The 27,174-nt window shown below is 39.2% G+C and overlaps 1 protein-coding gene across 1 annotated transcript; it reads left to right on the plus strand.

Moving 5' to 3' along the window:
- Positions 1–1,752: 1,752 nt before the first annotated feature.
- Positions 1,753–25,199, plus strand: YTHDF3 (YTH N6-methyladenosine RNA binding protein 3). The gene is made up of 5 exons (XM_048286571.1): positions 1,753–2,054; positions 4,133–4,157; positions 9,322–9,407; positions 10,713–12,305; positions 24,226–25,199. Exons 1-5 carry the CDS (start codon positions 2,031–2,033, stop codon positions 24,247–24,249), a joined length of 1,752 nt encoding a protein of 583 aa, XP_048142528.1. The 5' UTR covers positions 1,753–2,030; the 3' UTR covers positions 24,250–25,199.
- Positions 25,200–27,174: the final 1,975 nt, after the last annotated feature.

Genomic DNA, 27,174 nt, shown 5'->3' on the forward strand with positions numbered 1-27,174 from the left:
ATTTTCCACATCCAGCCCTACATCATCCTTGTTGCTTCCCTCTGTACCCTAAGGTGTTCCTTCATGGGTAGTGGTCAAAATTACAGACTACGCTGGAACACAGTAAATGAGCATTCTGCAAGACTTAGCTGCCCAAACTTCCAGTATAATGTTCACTTTCTGACAATTTTAAGAAATTATTTGCCACTATAAACTTACTCTTCATCCAGAACTGTTATTTCCCCAATATCACTTTGTGTCATTCTTAAAAAAAACCCAAAACAGAACAAGAACACTAATTTGAGAAGAAAGAACACAGGCACCAAGTTTTAGACAGGACTTGGACTCAGGGTCATGAAGGATGCACCTTCCCATTGCTCTGACAGTTATGTTTACACAATTGTATTGGATTTAAGGCATTTTCGCCTTCAAACTCTAAGCGGCATATTAACTACAATGCAGACTTTTCAGATTCAAGGTTATAAATACTTAATTCTCCCCTGTGGCATTGTTGAAGTCATCTTAGATTTTACTGATGTCTGCTACAGGAAGCCCCTATACAATTGCTGAACTTTTCCTATCAATTAAGGACGGTGTAATTCATTAACGATGGTGTTGAAAGCAGCCAGATAAAAAAACCTGCACTTGACAAAACATCGTTTGTTCTCACACCAAACTTGTACTATAGCACAGGTACTTGGGCAGGAGCAGAGCAGAGTGGGGATGAGCTTGCACGGTAAGGTTTTTGAGCAGGCTTTGTCAACCATGTACTCACCCGCCTGGAGTGTGCAGACAGCCTGGGCTCTGAGCTGCGGGCTCTGGCCCCAGGCACCACCCTGGACCCCGCTTACGATCTGCTGTGGAAGTACCAGCAGCAGGACCCCCCTGGAGTGCTGTGCCCAGTTCTGGGCTCCATAGTACAAGAGAGACATGGAGCTCCTGGAGCAAGCCCAGTGGAGAGCTACTGAGTTGGTTCAAGGGTCTGGAGCATCTCTTATGAGGAAAGGCTGAGGGGGCTGGGCCTGTTCAGCCTCGAGATGACTGAGAGGGGACCTCATTAACGTGTGTAAGTATCTCAGGGGAGGGTACCAAGAGGATGGATCCAGGCTCTTCGCGGCAATGCCAAGCAGCAGGACAAGAGGCAATGGACAGAAACTGATGAACAGAAGTTCTGCTGGAATATGAGGAAGAACTTTATTGTGTGGGTGACCATGCACGGGAACAGACTGCCCTCCCTAAAGATATTCCAGAACCGTCTGGATACAATCCTGTGCCATGGGCTGAGATGTCCCTGCTTGAGTAAGGAGTCTGGACCAGATGCCCCACTGTGGTCCCTTCCAACCTGACCCATTCAGTGATTCTGTGACCTAGGAGAGGACGGGCGACAGGAGCGGCCGCGGGAAGGCCGCCCGAGCGCTCCGCAGCCGCTCTGGGCAGCCAGCCTGGGTCATCTCACGGCCCCGCCGCCGGCTGCCCGCCGCTCTCACCACACTGCCCCGCCACAGCAGGTCCCGGCACATGCGCGGTGAAGCTGAGAGAATCACTTTCCATCGGCCCCTTCCCGGGCATTCCCGAGCCGCACGCGCACTGCCGGGCCGGCGGGAGCGACACCGGCTCCTTCCGCCCGCCGCCTCCCGCCGCGCGCACGCGCACTCGCGCCCGCCGCCGCAGGCCCCGCCCCCCGCGCCGCGCTGCTTGCCGCCCCACGTGACATGGAGGAGGCGGGGACGGGAAGGGAAAGGTCAGTGGCGACGCCGGCGGAGGGGGGAGCGGAAGGTCAGGGCGGCGCGGAGCGGAAGCGGGAGCCGGAGCCTCGTCCGCCATTGTGGGGAAGCGGAGCCCAGAGCAAGTGGGGGAAGCGGCGCTGCGTCCGGCCGGCCGGCTCCTTCCAGTGGGAACCCGATCGGCGGCGGCAGCGAGCCCAGGCGGCGGCGGCGACAATCAGGCGGCGGTGGGGAGGAGGCGGCGGAGGCGAGCGAGCGGCCCCGGCGTGCGGAATCACTCGAGGCCCAGGCGCAGCGGAGCGAGGGGATCGCGGCTCCCCGTGAAGAATGTCAGCCACCAGCGTCGACCAGGTACCGCGTGCGGGGCGGGGGGGCGGCCGCCCGCTCTCTCCCCTTCCCTCTTCCCGGCCCCGTCGTTACCCTCGGCGGGGGAGGGCGGCGGCAGGGCGGCCACCTGCACCTTCCCTCGCCGCCGGGGCGGCGCGGTTCGCGGCCTCCTCCTTCACTGCTTGCTTCCCTCCCCGCCGCCATGGGGAGCGGCTGTCCATTGGAGCCGGGATGGCGGGCCCCTTTCCCGGCCCGGCCGCCCCTATTTATAACCGCTGATCCGCGCCGGAGCCGCTCCGCCTCCCCGCTTGCCCGCAGGGCCCGCCGCCGCTCAGCCCCGAGCGCTGCCGGCCCGGCCCCCGCCCGCGGCCCCCTTTGTGTGTGACCTGCCCGGGAGCCGGCCCTTCCCGGCCAGGCCCCGCGGGCTCCCGGTTCTTCGCTCCGGGAGCGCCGTAGTGCCGGGCACCCCGCGGCGCCCAGCGCCGTCTCCTCCCTTGCGTACCCCAAACTCCCCCAGGCTCCTCGTTACCGCATCCTTTCTCTTCCTGCCTTTCGCTCTCCTCGCCCACCTTTTCTCCTTTCGGGCCTCTGGCTTCTTCTTTTTCCCCAGTCTCCGCTTATTACAGTAGTTCTCAGGTTTTCTCCTTGCGATGTGCAGTACTTTAACTTGGTCCTTCACGGAGCTTAGAAGTTGTTATTTTTTTACCTTTGCTAGGCCTCTGCTGGTCTTTCTCGCTGGCTGGAAGCTATTCTGTCTTGATCTCTGCTTCCTCCGTGGGCTTTTGCCACTCCCCAAAAGTTTTAGCCCTGCGGTCTCTTGCCTCCTTTTATTTTCTCTCCGTGCCTTTAATGTTTTGTTTCTTTTGTCTCTGTGCATGCTCTCCAGTTTCCTTTAAGCATTTATTTCTAGCTCAGTGATCTCTTAGCTTTTCATTGTTCTGTCTTTCATGAAGGCTGCTCCTTCCCAACTTTTTCTAGTTCCGTGTCTCTTGTTGGTCTTTGCATGCCTTTGTGTCTGGATTAGATTCATCCCAAAAGATGAGGTGGTTGGGGTTTTAAAGCTTCCAGAGATTTTTCCCGTTTTGGGAGAGGGCAGTGGCTAATCAGTGCACCTCTAGATGAAGCAGCAGTGAACAGTGTTATGGTAACTCTGAGACAAATGCACATGAAAGTAGCATGGAGGTGGTTACCTCCTAAACTTTCAAACCTCTGAATACTGAGCTCTTCAGGACTAAAAAGTATTAAGAGAGTGATGGAGCCTGGAGGCCCACTCCTGCTTAGTTGAAAGTATATGAGAAGGTGAATTAGATTTTCATGGACTAGCATTTGTTTTTCTAAGTTATTTTATCTTGCTATAGAGGAATTAAGGCTACTGTAACTTGTACTGTTACATTGATTCTTAGTGCATGGCAGATCGCAGTGTTTTGTAATGACTAATCCTAAAAAAAAAAAAAAAAAAAAAAAAAAAAAAAAAAAAAAAATCCTCCTTAAGGAATTATTTCCTTGTGTGAAAGCTTCATACGGACCGTATCATTTTCTCAATGTAATTGACTAGGTGAGGAATGCACAATTTGAAGTTCACCATATGATACCATTGTATATACCTTTGTATATCTAAAAAGCAAGGCATTGTATGTTATTCTCTGCTAAGTACCTGCCAGTCAATTTAAAAGATGACATATCATAATGAAATTTGGGTATTGGCAGTAATCTTAAACTACTAACTTTTTTTTTTAACTCTATGTGTTATTTTTGTTTATTGCTTATGTTTTTTCAGGCCCAGGGGCAATCAAAATTCAGTTTTTCAGCACCATTTAAGCTTCACATGCTGTTAAATCCTAGATGATTTCAATGGTTTTTAGTGAAATTCTATCAGGTTTTGTTTTTGTAGTATTTTATAATGTTACTTTAAGTAATGCTACAACATTTTTTATAATAGCATGGCTTTAAAATAAATATTTTAAATAAATATTTTAAAGTGATATTTAAGTTGAAAAGGGCAGAATTGGCAAATAAATAGAATTACACCGAAGTAAATATTCGAGGATTCTAACTGAACTTGTTTTGCTTCCCTCCCCTCTCCCCCACTTTCCTATATACAGAGACCTAAAGGACAGGGAAATAAAGGTAAGTTAATACCTCGTATTTCTGTATAAATCTGTAATACTGCTTTTATGGAGGATAATGTCTGACAGTCATAGCAAGAGGTTGTAGCCATAGGATGTCTTTTATTTCAGAGCAGGATGACAGGAAATTGTGTGCTACAGTGTTGTTTCCCAGCGTTTTTACTGTGGAACAGCAGTACATCAGTTTACAATGTTTTAATTTTGGAAAAGATTAATGTCAGAAGTCAGACAGTTAAATAGTTATTTCTTTTTAGCTGCCTTTGTGATATGCTTGTATAATCTCTTTTTAACAGTACACCTTGGGCCTTTCTGTGCAGTGAGTAGAATCATCAGGAAGAATCTTTTGAACAGCTTCCTTAGTTTGCTAGACAGCAACCATGTGACTAGTTACTCATATCTGTGAGCAGAAAACATCACCTTCCTTATTCTCAGAATTTATATGGTCTTGCTTCATTTTAGCACTAGTACAGAATCTTTTGTCAGTGTTTGTAGGCCTTCTGCTTTTCTGCTTTTTTCATGTTTCTGTCAACATCTTAGTTTTTAAATACCATACTCAGTGGGATTTCTTTCCCACAGAAACAAGGAACTACTAACTACTTAATATCCTTCTCTCTGAAATTCTTGGCAAGTCAGTTGTAAACAGCATTTCAGATTATATCTTGCAGTATTTTGTCTGGAATTTGTTTTCTTACTAATATTCTATTTGGAATTTCTTCCCGCCTGAACAGTACACTTGTGCCCATTTAATTCCTAGCTGCTCAGCAAGCTGAGCTGTAGAATAGCATGCACACAGCTACCTCTCTGTGTTAATATGCTTATTATACTTATGCAGATAAACATTTTACTTTTTGAGCTCAGGTACTCTTTGCCCCCTTTAGTTCATTATCTGAACTAATCTAATTGTTCTCTGTGAGCTGTCATTTAATGTTATCCACAGAGTACTTACTCTATTATTCTGTCTACGTGCAGATTATCTGCTTCTTGTTACATATATTGCTTGTGAGGTGGCACACGGTTCCCAGATCTCACTGAATTTGGCCTGTTCTTTTTAATTTCTCTACGTTCAGAGAAAAATGAACTTGTTTACCTCCTTAGATGTTCTTAGTTTGGTCATTCTTGAATACTTGTTCTCTCATAGTCTAATAGTCCTACCCTTTTTTTCCCCCCAAAGTGCACTTCTTAACTACTTCATGTTTTTGAAATAGTTTGTGGTTATACCTTCCATGTTACCCTTAAATGAAAAGTCAGACTCATTGTAGCAAGTAGTTTGTGGCTTCACAGTCTTTGAATTATCATTTCTCAGTTTTAGTGAAGTTAATGAGATGCATCTATTAGAGAATCACACAGGTAATTTTTGAACTATACTCTATATATGTGAATTGGACTGGAAGTATTAAGCATTTCTATTTGGGTGCTATGTTGCAGTGTGTAAAAGCGCACTACTAGTCAGCTTTACTTTGGTTTATTTATGTTAGCATATTTTTGTGTTCCATAATTTGTCACTGCTGTGAAATACTTGAATCAAAACACATCTCTGTTTGCTATGTAAGGAAGAGATTTTTGCATTTCTGAACTTGGATTTTTTTATGGAGTACATCCTTTTAAATAATAAATACTTGTGATGTATTCTCTTGGTGAGAGTATGACCTAAATGAAAACTATAGTGAAACAGAACAATTGATCTCAGTTCTGTTGTTTGGTGTAATGTCTGTTTAGTGAAACTAAGTTATGACTTAGCATTAGATTAAAGATCTAGGAGATTGTGCTACCATCTTCAGTGTAGCACAAGTAGTTGGCTTTGGGTTAGAGGCTGTTTCAAGAGGACAAATTAAGTCAGTGTCAGCAGTCCTTGCTGACCACATGTTAGCAGACAGTAATCTTTCAGTTGACATGATAGGTCTCAGCTTAGAGAAGCTTTGAGGGAAGATGTGATACTGAGTTAACAGACTAATCTGTAGTTGGCTCTGTGCATAAGAGTAGTAGTGTTAAAAGAGATGGCAGAAGCTGTCCACATATCTGGTAGAGCATGTGAGAGAATGGGTGAGCAGTAAAAAGGGTGTATACATATTTCATATTGAAATGAAAAATATTAGACCTGCAAATGATATTGCTAGGTAGCTGATTTTTATTGTCTAGCAAAATGCCTTGAATGCTTTATTCTAATTGATTATAAATTGGTGTACTGTGCTGTTTCCTTCAACCACAATTTGTGGGACTGAAGTTTTAGTATGTAGAACAGTACTATCTCTTGTGTCAGATATTCATGTTGGTATTTCAGAGACTTGAATGAGTAAATCATCCTGTTGTGAAAGTTTTCTTACTCTAGTTGTCAACTACTGTACAGTTGACATAAACCATCAGAACTGACATCAATCAAATTATGTCTTACAGGGGTGTGGAGAAACAAGGCATTCCTGGAACTCCTTTTTTTTCCCCCTCTTGTTTATTGTGCCAGTATATCAAATCTGTTGTAGGAAGGTGCTGACTTGTTTTTACACTTGTGTGTATAACAATTTTTTTGTTTTGTAGAAGGCTTAAATGTAATTATTAGGTTTAAAACAAGAAAGAAATGTTTCATGATTTTTAGTGTTTATTCTTCACATTAAGGTGTGATGACTTCTAATGAAAAAGTTATTCTTGTGCCTTTGGCCATCATTTTTTGTGAGTGGTTATTCTAAGCATAGTAGCACTTAAAAGAATATTAGCTTTAAATTCCTCTATTTGATGGGTTGCTTCTTCCCAATATCTAATTACATTGTGTGTTTTCACAGTGTTTGCAGAAACATGTGGTATTTTTAGCTTTGTATTGATACAGATATTTTTAGTATCTGTAGATTAGTCTCAATTAGTATTCTTCATCACTGCCCTGTTCAGTTGGAACACTTAACATGAGATTTTGGGAATGAGGCATTCATTTGCTGTTGTTAAGTGTCTGTGTGGGCTACATTATTCACTATTAACACATTATGTAAAGTTAGAATTAAAAGCTAAAGAAATATGCTTCCAGTGATGCTATTTCACTGGGAAATGTCTATATTTCACTAGGAAAAATGTCAGTGTAGAAATATTTTGTGTCATTGACTTAAGATCTCAGTACAGAATGAATAAGAGAGAAAATACATTTACAAGAATGTTTGTTAGTTGTAATGTCAGACCAAAAATAATTCCAACTTTAGTGACCTTTAAATACCTGTGGAACAATAAACACAGCAGATGCACGTTTTATGGAGATTAGCTGTCAGTATGAGGAGGTTAATTTTGATGGGATACTAGTCTTGACATAGAGCTGTTTATTCCTTTTATTGTGGTTGCATGCTTTTAAGAAACCTGTATGCTGCTGCCCATGTTTTTCATTATAATAGCATTGTGTTGGAGGATTGTGCTGTCTGTAGTATTTGGTTAAGCCTAAGCAGTGGACATGGCATAGACAAAATGTTTTGACGTTCATCCTGTGTGTAACTGGGCCAAATACAGAGAGGAATATAGTGTTCCAGCTCATTAATCTGTTACCATTGTGTGTAAATTCAGGATGATTCATGACCTTAACTGAAACTCTTCATTTATGGGGGAAAAGAGCCCCCAACACCTAATGTTTAATTTAAATGTGGTGTTTAATTAGAAATACTGTTCTATCCAGTTCTAAACTGCATTTTGCTCGGCATTGCTAGTCATATTTGACTGTAGCTAGTATAGAAATGCAGTGTGCCAGTTTGTAATAACTGAAGTGTCAGGTATTCTTTTAAAACTTCAAGAAGGTATTCAAAACACAAGTTGCTTTCTTCCCAGATAATTGCTTTGGAAAAAAACCCTTCTGTGTTAAATTACGAATTTTTACCTCTTTTTACTGCTATCTGAAGTTAATAAAGTTTTCCAGGATTTTGATTATTCCTTGTGATTATATCTATTCCTTTGTCATTTCTTTCAGCTAGTTTCATTCACTGAAGTCAGTTTTGTTTTAAGGATGTTGAAGTCAAATGTGAAAAAAAAATTCAAGCACCACTTGGCTTACGATGTGAATTTTGGGTGGCAACCCCCCTACCTGCAATGAAGCTGACTCTTAAACACAAATTTTGGCAAAGTTGAATGTTTAGTTATATGGTTGTGTATGCTTTTCAGAAGCTTTTGCTAAAAGGAGGAGACCACAGAGTTGGCTCCTAACTCAGTTTAAGTTTCAGAAAATCTGCTGTTTTGTTGTAACTTCTGCAGTCGTGGTTTTTCAGTGCACCTAACTGATCATCCTGAAACTCCCTCCCCTGCCCCGAACCTATATGAAAAGTAAAAAAAAAAAAAAAAAAGTTGCATTTGGATAACCAGTAATTTATTTTTTGAGAACAGATCTTCATCTTCAGGTTGTATAATTGCAAGTGCTGGTTTAAGTCCCTGTTCTGCTATGCACCATGGGAAACAGTGGAACTTAGCAGAAACTTGTGAAGTGTGGCTTTGTTTGATTAGTAGCCTGGGGGATGGTAGGATGCCCACACTTCAAGTAATTTGGGCAGCTGGAAAATTCCAGGTAGGTGTAATACCTTAGATGAAATGAAAGGTAATAGGAGACCAAGAAGAGCAGGTAGGAAGAGATTCCAGCATATAGTGGCATATGTGTTGGGAAAGGCTTGTAATCACCCTTTGGGACTTAAGCTTTTATTTCTGTCTTGCTTTGTCACCTCAGAACTTCAGAGATGTCACTAATGCAGTACAGTTATGTAGGAAATACAGGATTAAATAGCTGAATAGTGGTGTCCTTCATGGTTGTCTTGGTGGGTAACTGCCTTTCCTCCTGGCAGGAGAAAGCTGTATGTTGCAACTTTCCCTGAACCTATTGAATATGTCTATAGATCGGGTTGGTCTGCACATTTGCACTTGGTCTGGTACTTCCAGAAATGCTGGATTTACTGCCTATGCAAATAAGGTGTGCCTGTAGTTCGTCATCTGTCTGTAGATCTCAGGAAAGAATAGTCAGGAGTAGGCTGTTCTAGCTGCCATCTTTGCAGACCTCTCCTGAGATGTGATCCACATGATGAGTAGAATGAGCTATTTTGTTTAAATTGAAGTGGTGCTTAACAATAATATGTATTTCAATGTACAGATGATTAAGAAGTGCTACCTAGATTGAAAGTGCAGCATAGATTTTTCCAGAGAGTATTCTAATACAGATTTATTTTTAGTTTCAGTACAAAACGGTTCGATTCATCAAAAGGATGCAGTAAATGATGATGATTTTGAGCCATATCTAAGTAGTCAGACAAATCAGGTAAGTGAACATTGGTTACTACCTTGAAGTTAACTTTGATGTTCAGCTGACTTCCAGACTTAATTTTTGGATGTTTCTTAGAATTACTGACTTGCCTTAATATACATTGAAATATAATTTTATATCATATTTTGTTTCATCATGTGATATCTTAGGCAGATGAAGTATTCTTAAAAATTCTGGAGAAGGTTAAAAAGCATGCTTTGATGTCTCTTGCTCTTGTGCTTCTGCTCTAGCTTCAAAAAGATGCAGTTACAAGAAACTTGAGCTAAAAATCAAACTCCAAACCCAGAACACAAACCCCAAACCCTTACATTTAAAACAAAATCATTGTTTTGGATGCAGTCCAAATCAACAGTTTTACTGGCTCTGAGAATATATTAACTGCTTGGACATGATTTCCTTTAAAGGTGGTAGAAGTAGCTCACAGCTGATGGCATAATAGATGGAAGCTTAATATTACTGCAGCTTGGTACAGCTCTTCTGCCAGGAAGTTAATGACTTGACTTTCAGAGCTGTGAATTGCCTCTGTAGCTGAAAGTTAATACCAGTTATGTTAAGTTCATAAGTTGGAGTGGTCTTGAGCGAGAGTGCAAGTTATTGAAAGACCAAGAATTTTGCTTGCCTTCACTTTTTTTTTTTTCCAATAATACAACATTAACAAGGCATCATCTAGAGATTGATAAAGTGCAATTTTTTCTCCAAAACAACACCAGAAGCCATATGGGGGTAGTCCTTCAAATACCTCAAGAAGTAAATTCTGTGATTTCCCACGGGTCTATCTGGTGTAGTACTGATTCAATGCCCATTCTCATTAGCATGGATATGTTACCATTTTTTGTTGTTACTCCTGAAACAAACAGGTGTCCTTGCATCCATTTCACTGTAATATCTGTTGGGAGTCTTCAATTAGAAGTGAGAAATTTGACAAAACTAAGAATACCACAACTTTAAATCATAGTTGCAGTTATTTTTCTTTAGTTATGAAGGTGCAGCTATGACTTGTTTAGCGTAGCTTGTTATTTTCTTGATACTGTTGGCATGGAGGTATTTTAAACCTAGCTTAGTAGCTAAAAATGAGGATAATGTTCCAAAAAAATGGGGCCATTTAGTGCTTTGAGAAGGTCTCCTGAAGAAATGGCCGTATCTGACAGATACCTCACTCATTGTTCACGTTGTGTGGAATGGTGGAATTTAAAAATACATTCATATAATGCTTAAAAATGTTTTGGATTGTATTACAGGCTTTTTTTCCCTGAGCATAATTGTCAGTATTGCTGATTTTTAAATTTTATTTTCTTGCAGAGTAACAGCTATCCACCAATGTCAGACCCATATATGCCTAGCTATTATGCTCCATCCATTGGATTTCCATACTCTTTAGGTGAAGCAGCATGGTCAACTGCAGGTGACCCTCCAATGCCATATTTGACAACTTATGGACAGATGAGCAATGGTGAACACCATTACATACCTGATGGTGTATTTAGTCAACCTGGGGCATTAGGAAACACCCCTCCGTTTCTCGGGCAGCATGGATTTAATTTTTTTCCTGGGAATGCAGACTTCTCTACATGGGGGACAAGTGGATCTCAGGGACAATCAACGCAAAGCTCTGCTTACAGCAGCAGCTATGGCTATCCACCTAGTTCTCTTGGGAGAGCCATAGCAGATGGACAGGCTGGATTTGGCAGTGATACTCTGAGCAAGGTGCCTGGGATTAGCAGCATTGAGCAAGGCATGACTGGACTGAAAATTGGTGGAGATATGACGGCTGCTGTAACGAAAACTGTAGGTTCAGCTCTGAGCAGTACAGGTATGACAAGCATAGCAGCTAACAGCGTGCCCCCAGTTAGCAGTTCAGCACCTAAACCAACCTCATGGGCTGCAATTGCAAGGAAACCTGCTAAACCTCAGCCAAAACTCAAGCCTAAAGGTAATGTGGGCATTGGGGGCCCTGCTGTACCGCCGCCACCTATAAAACACAACATGAATATTGGAACTTGGGATGACAAAGGGTCAGTGGTAAAAGCACCCCCAGCTCAACCAGTACTGCCTCCTCAGACTATAATCCAGCAGCCTCAGCCATTAATTCAACCACCACCACTGGTGCAAAGCCAACTGCCTCAACAGCAGCCTCAGCCACAGCAACCACAACAGCAACAAGGACCTCAGCAGCAGGCCCAGCCTCACCAGTTGCAGCAGCAACAGCTGCAAAACCGCTGGGTAGCTCCTCGTAATAGGGGTGTGGGCTTCAGCCAGAACAATGGAGCTGGTAGTGAGAACTTTGGTTTAGGTGTTGTATCTGTCAGCTCCTCACCTTCTGGTGTGGAAGTGCACCCAGTGCTGGAGAAACTAAAGGCCATAAACAACTACAATCCCAAAGACTTCGATTGGAATCTGAAGAATGGACGTGTGTTTATAATCAAAAGTTATTCAGAGGACGATATTCATCGCTCCATTAAGTACTCTATCTGGTGTAGTACTGAGCATGGTAATAAGCGCTTGGATGCTGCTTACCGGTCCCTGAATGGAAAAGGCCCACTCTATTTACTCTTCAGTGTGAATGGCAGTGGACACTTTTGTGGAGTGGCTGAGATGAAGTCTGTTGTGGACTACAATGCATATGCTGGTGTCTGGTCTCAGGATAAGTGGAAGGGGAAGTTTGATGTCAAATGGATCTTTGTCAAAGACGTTCCCAATAACCAACTGCGACATATTCGCTTGGAAAACAATGACAACAAACCGGTTACCAATTCGAGGGACACTCAAGAGGTACCCCTAGAAAAAGCCAAGCAAGTGCTTAAAATAATTGCTACTTTCAAGCATACCACCTCAATCTTTGATGACTTTGCACATTATGAGAAGCGTCAAGAGGAGGAGGAAGCCATGCGTAGGGTAAGCAATCAGTGTCGTTACAGTAGCTCTCTTTTTTTTTTTCTGTTTTTGGAAAACTTGTTTTTCATTCATCTGGAATTTCTGTCTGCAAGTGTTGAATCAGAAAGTGGTACTTCTTACCCAAAGTATCTACTTGATATAACTCGCTCTTAATGAAAAAATGCAAGTTCTTGTAACTTGTTTGTTAGTTCAGTCATGTGTTTAATCACAAAACTAAGGTAGGCCTGAATAAGCAGAAATCTGACATGTTCTACTTCTTCAATGCAAATGAAAACTGAATTTAGTGTATTATTCATAACTGAAGTCTTCTTGCTTAGGTTTTTACAGTTTCTGATGTCATGAAAAGGACCAGAAATTTGAGAAGAAGCGTACTTTATTTAATCTAACATTTCAATTCAAATTCTGCTTTGATGAAATGTTAACAGCATGATTACTGTGAAAAGCAGGTTTTCTCCTTAATTCAATTTATTTTTTGTACAACCGTGAAACACAGAAGTGATACAGTGATGACTTGTATAGTGTTGAAATAATTTTTTGGACCTTTCTGATAGTGCATTTCCTAAAGGAAGTAATGTGTAGTTCATTTCTGCAAGGAAGAGTAAATGTGATAAATCTGTAGCGAAACTTGTAGTTTTGAAGGCGTTTCAGGAAACCGGACAAGGGAATAGCATTTAATTCAAGCAGTTTTATAGTACTTGTCTACTTTGTCTTGTGTACTGTCCCTAATCATAATGCTTGTGTTCACCATTGGCCACAATATTTACTCTTCCTGTATTTACTTTCTTTCCAGACTTGCCAATAACTGTAAATGTATGATTTGTCTCGTGGTTAGAAACATTTCAGGAGCTATTTTTACCAGTTAGATGATAAGCAACTATTCAAAAATGGGAGTTCCCATCAGGGTGGTTTGGTGCTAATAATCTCTGTCATGTCATACCACTCACTGAATAAAAACCCCCAAAAGTTTAGGGTTTATGCTAAGTAGGGGCCTTGAGACGTGTGAAGTTGAGAATTTGTTCACTTGAAGCCAACACATAAAGAGGCTGCGAAGCATATGAAACGCTTACTTCTCTTGGGTTTCTAGTACTGTCATGGTTTCACCCTGCTTGTACGTTCCTACATGATGTGTTGCATCTCTTGTAGAACAGTGTTGGGTATACCCCAAATCAATTTTGTAGTTCTATTGCATGACACTGCAATAAATTGTCATGTTGAAAGTTTTCTAGTGTTGGGAGACTAGATGAATATCCCAGTTGGGTGTGTAATGCCTTTTAGATTCTTTTGGTAAAAAGAAAAAGGATTATGCCCTAAATGAGTATTGTTACTTTCATGGTTTCTTGATGATGGGGTGACAGACTGCTTTCTTAATGAATATTCAATGTAAGGGGCAAGCTTTGACTTTTTCGGGCTTTGGCACAACTTCATCAAGTGCAGAATCACCATCTCCCATCAAGGGAGGTGATTGTCCCACTCTACCCTGTGCTAGTGAAGCCTCCTCTCGAGTCCTGTGTGCAGTTTTCAGTGCCACAATAGAAGAAAGACATAAAGCTGTTAGAGAGCATCCAGAAGGGCCACAGAGATGTTGAAGGGTCTGGAGGGGAAGCTATGTGCGGAGAAGCTGTGGACACTTGGTTTGTTCAGCCTGGAGGAGACTGAGGGGAGACCTCATTGTGGTCTTCAGCTTCCTCACAAGGGGAAGTGGAGAGGCAGGCAGTGATTTCTTCACTCTTGTGACCAGTGACAGGTTTTTGAGGGAATGGCCTGAAGCTGTATCAGGGAAGATGTAGATCAGAGATAAGAAAAGAGTGGGGTTGGGCACTGGAACAGGCTCCCCAGGGAAGTGGTCACAGCTCCAAGCCTGAGAGAGTTCAACAAGTATTTGGTCAGTACTCTCAGGCACATGGTGCGACTCCTGGGCTGTTCTGCACAGAACCAGGAGTTGGACTTCAGTGATCCTCATGGGCCCTTTCCAGATATTCTGATTCTGTGATTTGTTGTGATTTTGTAACGTTTCAGGAGGACTAAGATTATAATGTTTCTCTGTAGCCTTCATGCTTCAGTATTTTCCAAAATTTTAAAGTTTCAAGATATTTCACAAATAACTGGTTTGCTTCAAAAGTATTTCCTTTTTTGGAAAAACTTAACGAGAAAGTCATAAGTCAGACATGCGTAGCAACTCGGGAAGATTGTGTTTTATTTGTGGTTTTGTTCCCTCAGTAGTAGGTAAAAGGCACAAAATGTGATGAAGAGGAGGAATGTAGATTATTGGAAGTGTATGCTAAACTTAAAATTCAAAGTACTAAGTCCAGCACTTAGTATGTCTTGCGCTAGATAACAGTGCTGATGGGTATTTGAGCAATAAAGTAACACTGCTATTTGAATAATATCTTCAGAGAAACATACAGTATCTGTATGACTCAAGTACTGAACTCCGTGTCTCTTTGTAGGTACCTTTCCCAACACTGTTGAAAGAAAACATACTTGTCAAGATACTTGCATAGTGACCACTGGCTCTTTTACAGCATCGTATAAATTGGTTTTATGACCAATTGTGAAAAACTGCTTTAGAACTGTGTAGGTTAGTCATGAGGTTTTCTCTTTGTAGATGGATTTGAGGTATGCCTTAAGCAAATTAATGTGGACTTAAAATATAGGAAGTCCAAATTAAACTAATGACATCTACTGAGAGTTTAGCATTCTCCTATGATTGAATGTTGATTTTAAATCTCTGAGAGTTTTCTTTTATCACACAGTGTACAAGCAATCTGTCTTTAAATTGTAAACATACAATTGTTAACCCTTATGATTCAAGTTTGTAAATGTACAAATTAATATTGTAAGCTCTGGTTTATGGTTAATTGAGTAATTATTACCTAGTGGCAGCTAGGCTTTCATGGAGCCGTATTTAAATATATGCACCTTCTACTGCCAGTAGAACTGTGTGGATTAAATTCGTGCTCATTTTCTTTGGCAGGTGTGGCAATCACTTTGTTTCCAGTGTTTTGGTCATGAAAAATACACTTATTACTCTTAATAAAATATTAAATGCATCAGGCAGCAGTAGTCGCTTCCATGTTCTTTGAAATTCAGTTAATGTTTTGCTGTTGCATAGGTGGTTACAAACTTTCGTACAGCCAGCAATCTAAATATCATAAACAGCAAATGACATAGGGATTTAATTTACTTTATAACTGTTCATCATTACAGCTAACTTATCTTAAAATAATTGGTTGTAAAAGTTTAATCTTAACAACTCAAGGGGATCAATAATTCATTTCCAATATGGCCTAGCAGTATGTTATATTAAAATATGGCAGTATACTTCTAAAAGTGCAAGGAATAGTCTCTGATAAACGTGAAGCTTCAGTAACTTTGCCATTTCATAAAGGTTACTTAAAAATAATAATGAATAGTCTCTTAAAGCATAGATTTTAGCACTCTAGTGTCTACCACTGTTAGATGTAACCCTGGTGTGGGTAAGGTATCTCCAGCTGGGGTTGTGCAGTAATCATTCCCCTTCTCTTACATCTCAGGTTCCAGTCTCCAATTTAAACATACAAGTGCTGTGATGTTTTACCAAAGAATTAAAGAAATGAGTGATGCTTTTCATGAGTTCTGTCAGACATATATTGAAATAGTCTGGAATTCCATTTGTCCTTAGCTAACTGCTGCTTTGTGGTATAAATGTGCTGATTTGTATGCATATTATTTAAAAAGATGTTGTATTGTCTTTCAGCAGAAAGGTGTAAAATCTAAATGAAAGAAACAGAAATCTTAAAATATGCCTTTTAAGATTACATAATTACATTTTAGAAAATAAAAGGTACTGAAAATAAAGAAAAACATCTGTAATAATAGCTTTGCACCTGATCTTCAGTAAGTATATGGATGAAAATAAAATGTGACTGATTAAAAATGCAGTTGTTGACAGATTACAACTTCCTTGCCCTCAGATGGTGGTTTACTACCTGTTGTCCTAGGACTTCTTTTGGTGCTTTTTGGTGGAGAATTCTACTTTCGTAGCACACAATGGGGGAAAAAAGGTCACAGTTTCATGTAATTGTAGAGCACTTTAGATGGTTTGCTTAATGCAATACTCCAGAAAAGTAATTGATTTTTTTTCATGAGGTAAGATAGAAGAATTTAGTATATATTTGTGTTTATCTAATTTGCATTTGGAATTTTCTTACTTTTCAGGAAGCCTTTAAATGACAGATAATTAAATTTTAGCTTTCTCCTCTTGTATTATATATCTTGTAATAGGAATGCTGACATAGCTAGAACTTCTTGACTCTGAAAAGGAGTAATTTTCTTTCCCCTTCATTCTCATACCAATGTAACTTTTGTTTCTCTGATAATTGGGTCATTATCAGGCTGCAGTGTTAAGCAGTGTAACTTCTTTCCTTTCTAGGACATTGCTGACATTGTGCTTGATTTGATATTTCTTAAAAATATCTTGGAGGGAGAAAACATCATTAACAGTGAACTGTAGCTGCTGCTTCTTCCTCTTTACCTCCAACCATCAATTACTGTTACACTGTTAAAATCAGATATAGATACATTGACAGATTTTCAGTTAAGGAAAACAGGTAGTTGACAAAATTTTTTAATGCAGTTAAATGATATTTGTAGTAAACAACTTTTAAAAGTTTGTGTATTTACATCTAAAAGAGGTTCATGTAATAAACATGAAACGATCTAAAAGGTTATGTAATTAATATCTTCTGAGAAACATGTTCATATCCTGTGTGCTTTTGATGAAGTTTCGAGGCACATTATTTGCAATTTCCTTGAACTTCATATTTATCAACAGTGTCATCTTCATAATTGAAAGTGAGAAAGTAGAAACAGGAGACACTTTTTTCCCTCCCTTTATAGTCAGTCATGAGATGAATATGTACGCCTGGTCATGGGAGAAGATGATCATTTGGAGCTGGAATAATTTTGGACATACTGATCCAGAATTCCCTTTCCATGATGGTGTGCTTATTTGCCATGTTTTCATTTGCTTTTGCATCTTTAATCTTTGGAAAAACTTTAAAAATTACCTTCAAGCCCATATGTTACAGGCTCAGGGATTTCAAATGTGCCCATTTTCTGTGCATTTGGTAGAGTCAATTATTTCTGTTCCAAGGTACAGTTTAGAATTCATTAGAGGATAGGGATAGATGTTACATTGTGGTCTGTTAGAGTGACCATGTAAGAGTTTGAGCAGTGATGTCTGCATTTCTCTAGTGATGATGCAAGAGGGAAAGTGCAGTATTGGACTGTTGAATAAAAGAGGTGGACAGTAATTAAACTCACAGGCAGTCTTAGTTCATAGCAACACTTGTGTGGATCTTGTTGTTTGTTTGTTTGTTTGTTTGTTTGAAATCCTTAACCTGAAAATCAAGCCTATGAAGTCCTTTTTACAGAGTGGATTCAACTTCTCTTACTCTGGGAGTCGAAAGACCAATTTCTCCTGTAAAATAGGGACCCCTATTGGAAAAGCTAGGAATATCAACCAAATGGTTTACTTCTAGCATAAGAGACCAGTAATTTTTTGGGATCTAATACTTTAATGTTCCTAAATATCAAGGCAGCTACCTAAGACAAGACTTCAAACTTGATTTGAGCTGGATCTGTGACAGCTGTACCTTTTCTAAATGCTATGTCTTTTAAGTTGTGATTTTTAAAGCAAAAGAGTAATTCTAAGTCTCTTGTTCCAGAGCAAAAGCAGAATACTGAGTATACACAAATAGCTGTAAAAATTCATGAGGCACCCTTCTGCTTCCTGCTACATCTCCTCAGATTTCAGTGCTCTATTAAGAACAAATTATCTAGAACAGTGGTGCTTTTCCTGCAGTTTGCAGGGAAGAAATATGCCTGCATATTGCAAGGAAGTCCTAACTCATGTGACTCTTCACAGCCTTGCTTCATTGATTCATACTGCAGATGGGCTAGCTAGCAGAAACTCAGTGAAGATTTCTGGAAGTGGTTTGCTGGAAAAAATGGCACTTTAAAACATACAGATCTTGCATGTCTATTAAAGGTCTTCCTGTAGATTCAGTTAAACTAGGATTGTTTGTTTTACATTAAAACTGATTTGCTTAAACCTTCATATGCATCTAGCTGAAATGAAACGTTACAAAACTTTGCAGATGATAAAGTTTTTGAGCCCAGTTCTTTGGGAGTTTTTCAGAGGTTTGATAGTGTAGTTAATATTGATGAGTAATTATGGTTTTGTTCTGTACCCTTGGGATTATAGTTGGTTGTAAAAAGTAAATGTAAACTTCCATGTTCACTGCATTTTCATATAAATAGGAAACCAAGATAAAGTAAGTTCATTTTTCCTCATGGTAGATTGGAATTTGAGTTACACCTATTCAAAGAGTATGAGTGGTGAGGCTTAAAGAAAAACTGTCTGAGAAGTTCTTCCTCAGTGTAAGCCCTGCAGTGAGTGTTATTTCCCTTCCAAGGCTACTATAAATTCCTTAGCAGAACAAATAAATAACATGTTCTTGTTGCCCATGAGCATCTGAGAGAAAAAAACTAACCCAGGTGTCAGAGTTATCTTTCTGCTTCTTTTGCTGGGACAGAGGTCATCACTAAATGCAATTTCTACAGATTTGGTAAGAAGTTATCTCTTGTCAGGCTTCAAAAACCAGTGTTATACTCTGAGCATTGTTAACAAATAATAATGAGGATCTGGAGGCTTGCTTTTTTTTTGTTTGGTTCTTTTTTTTTGTTTGTGTTTTTTAGTTTGTTTTTGTTTGTTTTGGGTTTTTTGGTGGTTTTTTTTTGTTTTTTTTTCTTTTTAATGAACTTGCTGAAATGGCTGTCTTGTAGATAATTAAAGTCTGATATTTCAGTGTATAATGATGTACAGCACTGAAGCAAAGCACTTCTGCTTGTAGTTAGAATTGGCTGATCCATCATGGAAAGTATCCGCCTGGGAAAACAAGACTGGAAGGGCTTGTCTGGCTCATGGAGTTGAAGCTTGGTTTCTGCAGAGCCTTTGCTTGTTGTGTGTTACCATATGGTATCTTGAAGTAGTTGGGTTTCTTTCTCCACCTCTGCCTTCTGAATTGGTGTACCCTGTGGAGTTTCAGATGTGGATTAAGTTCTTACTGCCTTTATCATTACCATAATCAAATAATGTGGTATGTCCATGTTGTACTAACAGTGCATGTGTTTGCTCAAATTTAAATTTATTTACCTTTTTACTATAATTTGTTCACATTTTTTCCTGTAGTAGGAAAATGTACTTACTAGTATGTTTCAGTGACTGAAGTAAGTAAAATGCCATCAAAACTAGTAGGAAGAATAAATAAATTAGAAGTCTAGGTCTTCTGGCTTGTGCAGAGTTTCTTAATATTTATGTGCTTGAGAGCCTTATATACTGTCTGTTGTTCAACTGATCTGCAGCAGCAGAGTCTCAGATGAGTATTAATTCATAAAGCTTACTGGGAGAAGGAGCTACTCTGAAGGTGTAAAACCTTATTTGACTTTGTATGTTAACTTTGATTTTTAATTTGTGCCTTGTGGTTTTCATGTTGGGTTAAGAAATAGAAGAAAATTAGTGTTTAGGAAGGGGATGGCATCTGCACAGGAAAAATTTCTAGGTTCATGTAAGACTTCTAGAGACCCTTTTCATCTGTTCCTTCCCTCTGTTCTTCCCAGAATTCCCAGAAGTGCTTCTCAGAGAAATGTATTTAAATATATTTATCTGTTTCTAAGGTAGTTTCTGTGTTGAGGAGATGTCCCTCTTGGGAGTTCAAGAGTGAGAAGTTAAAAAGGACCAATATTTCACACAACTTTAAAGTTTCAGTAATCTAGTTTACATTAACAGCCAGTGATATAAATGGAGTAAACGATTTCTGGCATTTTTCAGTTTTCCAGTAATCTGTTTTTCATTGTGGTTCTTGAGCACTAAGGTCAATGCTTATGCTGTCCTAGCTGTAATGGTACACTGGGGCGAAATAAATTGCAGATTATGGCTGATGCCATTAGTAAATGAGATTTCATGAACTTTGCTGTGGCTTCTTTTCACCACCTCTACAGCTGCCTGCTCTGCCTCTGCCAGGTGTTTCTGCCCACGCAGCACAGTTGGCAGAGCAGATGAGTGCCCGCGCCTCACTTCACAGAATGCAGTCTGACATGTTAGCTTACATTGCAGATGAGCAGGGCTTTTAAGTTGAAGATTAAATCGCAGTTTGCAGTAAAGCAGCTTCTGAAGCTGTTGTGAGAATGCTGCCTCTTGGGAGAGGGGCGGAGCAGACAGCTCCAGGCATGAACGCTTTAAACATTGCAGTAAGATGCAGAGGTTTGGCAAAATTCTAGGTTTTTTTTTGTTTTTTTTTTTTGCAAGTATAGCTGATAATGCTGGAGGTGAGGATGTGTGGGAACTCTGCAATTGCCTGTGTAACCCTGGACAGCTTTCAAAATGGACTCCTTGAAATGCTTGCACTTGCAACTACTGTAAAAATCAGCCAAAGTTAATTCTTTCAGATCTGCCTTCCCTGGCCTTGAGCTTCAGTTTGTGGGACCTTGGAAAAAAAATACAGCCAAGGATTGTAGTAGCTTCTTGTTCTTGTTAAGGTGCTTTTGCATTTACATGTAGACTACTTAAAACAAGGCTTTTTCGTTTACCTTCTTTGTGGCAAAGGAATCCCAAAGTCAGGGTTGTGTGCATCTCAGTAGTTTCTTTCAAATCAGATCAGGAAATGTTTTTGTTGCTTTGAATTTTGAAATTTTGTTAGCACAGAGATTTCATTATATTTGAGGATAAATTACATTGCAGCTACTTCTCAGCATGGGATCATTCAATTAATGCTCTGAATTCAGGCAACTAAAATTTGGAAGTAAGTCTGCCTCGCAGTTCAGACCAAGTTAATTTCATAGTTTTGTTCATACTAGATTGATGCACATTTCTAAGGCCTAAGCAGGTTTTAGGTTCACCTTTACTTGGTTTGTGCATGGGGTTATTTGCATGTATGAAATCTGCTTAGCATATGGTCTGCAGCATATGGTCTGCTGCAGGTACCTTTAACCAACTAATATGTTCCCACATTGTCCTGGTTTGAATGATACTTAATTTCCATGTCCTGTTCATAAACTCCCCATAAAGCTGGGTAAACCTGACCATGGTGAGTTCTGAAGTGAAATTGACCTTTGGAAGAGAACTTAAATATACAGGAAAAAGTTTTCGTCCAAGAGCATTGCAAGAGATGTGACAAAAGTTTTGCTCCTCTGAATATAAGAAATGAAATTAATTGGGTAAGAGAGAAGTGGTTATGCTGGAAACTTCTACTCTGGTGGTAGAAACCTTCTGGAGGTAAAGTCTTCTGTTAGTTTGTCTATAACCACAAAAAAACCCCAGAAAACAAACCCAAACAAAAATCAAAACACCAAAAAACCAGAAGGAAATTACTTTGAGACAGTGGTCCAGGAGCATGATCCAGCTTGGAGTTGGGGAGGGATTTGGGATTTTTTTTGAGTGGAATACCACTGTGTGTTTTGAGTAAATCAGGTCTTCTTTCTCTCTGTTTTCTGTACAGAGTGTCAAATGTTGCTGATACCAGTATTTGAAGAATGTACTGTTCACTTGCATTGAAAAATGTCATGCTTATATATCTGCTTGAAGTATTTAAATATAAATTAAATAATATGTAGTAATTAAGTAATGTGTAATTCTGAGACTACAGGAAAGGTGTGCTGATGTTTTGAAGCCTTTTTTCTTGGTAGAATTTAAAGTGGATGTAAAATTTGCAACACCTTTATTTCATCAAGTGGAAGCAGGTAGTCAGGTCATCATTCCTTTTCTACTTTGAGTTTTTATGAACTTAAATACATTTTGAGTTGAGGGCTTCATGAAGCATAACGTTGGTCAGTTTATAGTACAGCAATTTGAAATGCCGAGAGTCTTTCTGGACAGCCTGAGTCAGTGCTTATGGATGTAATACTTACAAATGAACAGGACCTGATGATTTTTAGGTGTATACAGGTTGTATTTAAAATTGTTCAATATAAAATATCTATATTTTAATACTGCAGTTTCATAGGCTCCTACTTACTACCACAGGAGTGTTTTTGAGCACTTTGTGTAGTTCTTGCAGTTGAAGTCTGCTAATATTAGAGGAATAATCTGAGATGTGCCTGAGCAGGCTATTTTTGCATGCCTTACCCTCACAGTGAGGCATGAGGCCAGTCATCATCTGTTTTCAGCCAAGAGTGCATTGTTAAGATACCAGCTTGTATTAATGACTGATACTATCAATCTTACATATAAAAAGCAGTATCTTACTATGAAAATATTAATGATATATTTTTGGGCTCGGAAAAAAGTTTTTCTAGCAGAATAGCACAAGTATCATTCTCACTTTAAATATACTTAAGTTCCACTCTAGCAAATGTCCAGTCTTAGACACACAGTTGCTGGGACCATGAGCTGCTCATTGTGACCAAGACTGAGCTTTACTTTTTTGGCGTTTGTCTTGAAGCAACTTGGCGATCTGTCTTGGAAAGGACTAGATCACCAGTAATAACCAGTATAAGTGTTACATACCTTCTTCTTGCACTAGACTGTCTTTTTGGGAGACTCTATGTGGGTTCATATGCTAATTTGCAATTTTCTTAAATAGTTTCTAACATAGTAAAGTTTCAATGTGATATGGAGAGAGTGGTTTTGGAATCATTGTTCAAATGCCTCCTGGGTTATTTTGTTTTCCCTGCTATGTTACTGTTCCACTTTTGATATGCTGTATGATGCAATAATAATAAAAATCTGGAGTGGTATTTTTACACTTTTTTTATTCTTTTTTAATGGGGATGAGAACATGGCTCTCTTCCATGCAGGTATTAGTCTATTTCTATAATGTGCTCAGTTGTACATATAAAGAAATGTGTTATGGAAAATGCTATTGAAAGATGAGGTCTTAGTTTTTTACACTCAGACCACGGTGTCTTTTTACAGTCTAGAAGATGCATTATGAAGGCAAAAAGATACAGTTTGTTGATCAGTTTTTATGTTTTTGCTAGAGGTAGTCATAATGCCTAAGTGTATGTTTATCTTGAACAAAATAGAGAAAAGGGACGATGATGATTAAGCACTGAAAATGTAATTTATTCTGTTAGACTTGTACTACAGTGTACGAATTTGTTAGTCCCTGATAGTTACAGTGCCATTAGTATGTCAGCCCTGAATGCCAAATGTGGCATCTCACAGTGCTATGAGGGCTGTGTAGTTAATATGGTCGTCACTGCAACTCAGGCTCACATTGAAGTGAGGTTTCTTTGTAGCCATTCCTATTTCACTGACTTTCCATTTTGTTATTGAAAGTAATTTCTAAAAAAAGGTATGGATGGGGCTTCTTAAAAAAAATGCTTTTCTTGCCACTTGTGTGTTTGTATGGAGGATAAGGTATTGGGCCAACTAGTTACTTTACCTTTTGTTCTTAAGCACTTTGGAACATTTTATTGTATGGGGCTTTGAGGGAGATACCTGGCAATACCGTATTTTTCCAGGGATATAATGGATGGAGAGTAGAACATTTCTTGACAACTTAAGCAGAAGATTTATATATATAAGGCAAGTATATCTTGCCTTATTTGTGGGCCCACTGGTCTCCTTGCTCAGTTCACTTTGTGCAATATATTTTACTGTGAGTGAATTAAAAGTGACATTTTAAGTCCTTTTTTTGATAGCTTTTTTTGGAACATGTTTGCCTTTTAGTTTGACATATACTTCTGTGTTTCTCTTTAAGAAGTTGACTTAAAATGTATGATTTCATATTCCAGAAAATAATTGAAGCTTTTTTGAAAGCGTTTTGCCTGATTTAGCTAAATTGCAAGCAGTGAAAATGCTGTAATGGAAGGAAAGAGATAATGTTGATCTGTGTGTATTAACATGACTGTCCTTTTTTGTTTTTGTTTTTTTCAGGAGAGAAATAGAAACAAACAATAACTATATGGAGATGTCCTGCTAGAATACAACACTAATGATGTAGACTCTGGAAATGCCTAATATGTCTAAGAAGACGTTATTAAAGCTTTTTTCTGCTTAAGGTGACATCTTTGAACACTTTAACACGAAATTGACTCTTCTTGTAATGGTTCTCATCAGTGCATCTGCCCTTATACTCTCTCACCAAACACACTTGAGAACTGTACCTTCGTCAAGCACTTTCTGTCCTGAAGCTTTTACCAGTATCTGCTGTCTTTTGTATTTATGCATCCTAGCTAAGGCACAGGAGACCGAACGAATGCAAGGATTCATTAACTCTTTGAATTTGTTAAATACTAACATTTAACCATTAGAAGTGGTTCAATGATGTGAGATTCACATTGCTTCAACTTAATTTTTTCTTTGTTGTAGTTTTTTTAATTGTCAGTTTTTAGCTATTCAACAGATTAAAAAGCAAATCATGCCATATTTAGTCCTGGAGTAAAACTCAAGTCTAAATGTTCATGTGAAAATTATTGTAGTAATCTTTTAATATGGCAAAGCAACTTTAAGCTGCAGTTTAGCCAAATGAATTGTAACAGGAAATTATAATAGAATGACATTTCCCTTGTTTCAAACTGTTTGGTGTAAGACAATATTAATATGCAGCTTGGTGGACACCACCAGTTAATGCACATTTCTTTATTTTTTTTCTGTAACATGTATACTGAAAAAAGTGCATTTGTCTGAGGAACTGTTTGTTTGCTACCACTCAATGAATCTCAGTTTTGAGTAAATGTACCTCAGTCTAAATCAGACTTTTTATGACCTTTATAACTACATTTAAAATAATCTTTAATTCCTATTTCTGGGTGTTTGCAAGCCTGACAGATTGCTATCATGAAAGTGAAAATTTACTCCTCTAGGTGATTCACTAGCTAAATAAACATAATTCTTGTTTAGCAAGCATATACTCTGTTTCTCAAATTTTTTTGTTTCATTGTGCCAACGTTGAGATGTTTTTCCCCCTATTTGAAAATATTTTGAGAAAAATACTTTGGTCCATGGAGTTTACATGTTCATAACCATGTTAAGATGATTTTAGAACCATGCAACAAGAATTTTAGAACACATATTAAACGGGCCAGTTCTATACTAGTTTTTAAACTCTAAAGTATATCTTCTGTTTCAGTTCATATAGCAACACATTCTGTCTGCTGGAAGAGAATATTGAAAAACTGTTAAGAGGGTGTATTGACTGTACAAATTACTGAACAACCTGTACCAAACTCCAGGGATAGCTTTCTCTTTTTAGAACAGCAATGTAGAAGTCAGATATCTTATAGCTTAAAATAGCAGTAGCACATATTATTTGAACATGTTTCATGTCTTACTGTCCAACACAGATGTTTATATTGCGTTTCAAGTCCTTCATTTACAAATTTTGGCAGTCAAAGTTCTGGAGCTTAAGTAGCAAAGGTTTGTTTTGAATACAGACTATTTTGCTGACTTTTGCTTTCTCTCTTCTTAAGCCCTTTGCACTCTTTACAACCATGCAAACACTAGAGTTCAGTGCACACTTCTTGCTCATTATTTTAAATACTGTTTGAGACTGCAGAGTAGCAGAAATGAATCTTAATTTTTACTGCCAGTTTTCTGGAAGCTCAGAAGGGAAGCTACTTCTGTGTTTTGGAGTAAAGAAGCAATGTCACCTAAATGTTAGATGTGTAACAAATAGCAAGCAGGATAAGGGAGGGATAAGCAAAGTGCATATTGTAAGAGGAGATTAGGAGACAAAGGTTTCAAGCCTGATCCCTATGAAATTTGGCTTCAGCCCAAAAATTACTGCTTCCATGCACATCTGTTTCTTGCTGAAAGATTTTATAGCTATTTGTTTCCCTTTGTGGGCTGATTTATTCCAACTGTCACTGATCAGCTGAAGTGGCAAAGGTCAGTGTTGTGAGTCCAAAGAACATAGTTCTTCTGTGATAAGTCGAGGTATCAGCATGTTTCTGCTTCTTTATAACAAAAATACCTTACGAAAATGCCCTGAAGTTTCCAGTTACCAGAAAGCTGATGTTGGAGTCAAGCATTCAGGAATTGATTGCATGTGCAACTCTAGTTTGCTTTCACTGCAGTATTCATATTTTTGCAGGCTTTGTTAGTATTTCCTGCCTTACCTCATGCCTCTTTTATTCTAATAGCATGAGCATTGCTCTTATATTGGATCAGGTTTATATCAAGTGGGTTCATCACTCTGTTGCAGGCTTTGAAAACTGGGAAGATGAGACAGGATTGTGAGAGAAGGAGGTGATCACATTTAGAGAGCTGTGACAGTTCTTACACTGTTTCAAGATTGTTAGCAAATCTACAAATAGAAGAGTTTGATTGCTGATGGTGTTAGTCATGTTGCAACTGATTTGCTGACTGGTGAGAGTTTAGTATGTGCAGCTGAAATTAAAAGGAATTTTATGTGCATATGAAGTACTGTAAAAATAGTATATAACATTGTAAAATCAGCTGTGGAGTGCTGTATTAGTTAATGGACATGTGAAGCTTTTAGCCTTCAGCTTCCTTATGCACAAGTTCTTTTCCTCCAGAAAGAAAAGGAATGGTGCTTAATATCTCAAATAAATGTAGAAATGCCTTTTTTTTGGTCTGATTTTTCAATATGGTGAAGGTGTTACAATGGTTGCTTTCTAACTTGCTAATGGAGGAATCAGTGGAACCCCTTTTCTGTTCCTGGTGCCTCCTCCTTTGTGCCAGCCTTTGTTTTCCTGTGATCCAAACTGAGCCAGTTCAAGCCATTTTCTGCTGCTTTAATGGTTGGCCAGTTCTGTGTGATGTTAAGTGTTTGGAAGGGAGATGGTGGGAGGGAAAGGAAAGAGACCTGTTCTTTCAGAAGCAGGTACCCCCTGTTGAACAGGCTTAGCTGCGCTATATATA

This window comes from Corvus hawaiiensis, chromosome 26 (genome assembly GCF_020740725.1).
Source record: "Corvus hawaiiensis isolate bCorHaw1 chromosome 26, bCorHaw1.pri.cur, whole genome shotgun sequence".
In the NCBI taxonomy this organism is placed as follows: Eukaryota; Metazoa; Chordata; class Aves; order Passeriformes; family Corvidae; genus Corvus; species Corvus hawaiiensis.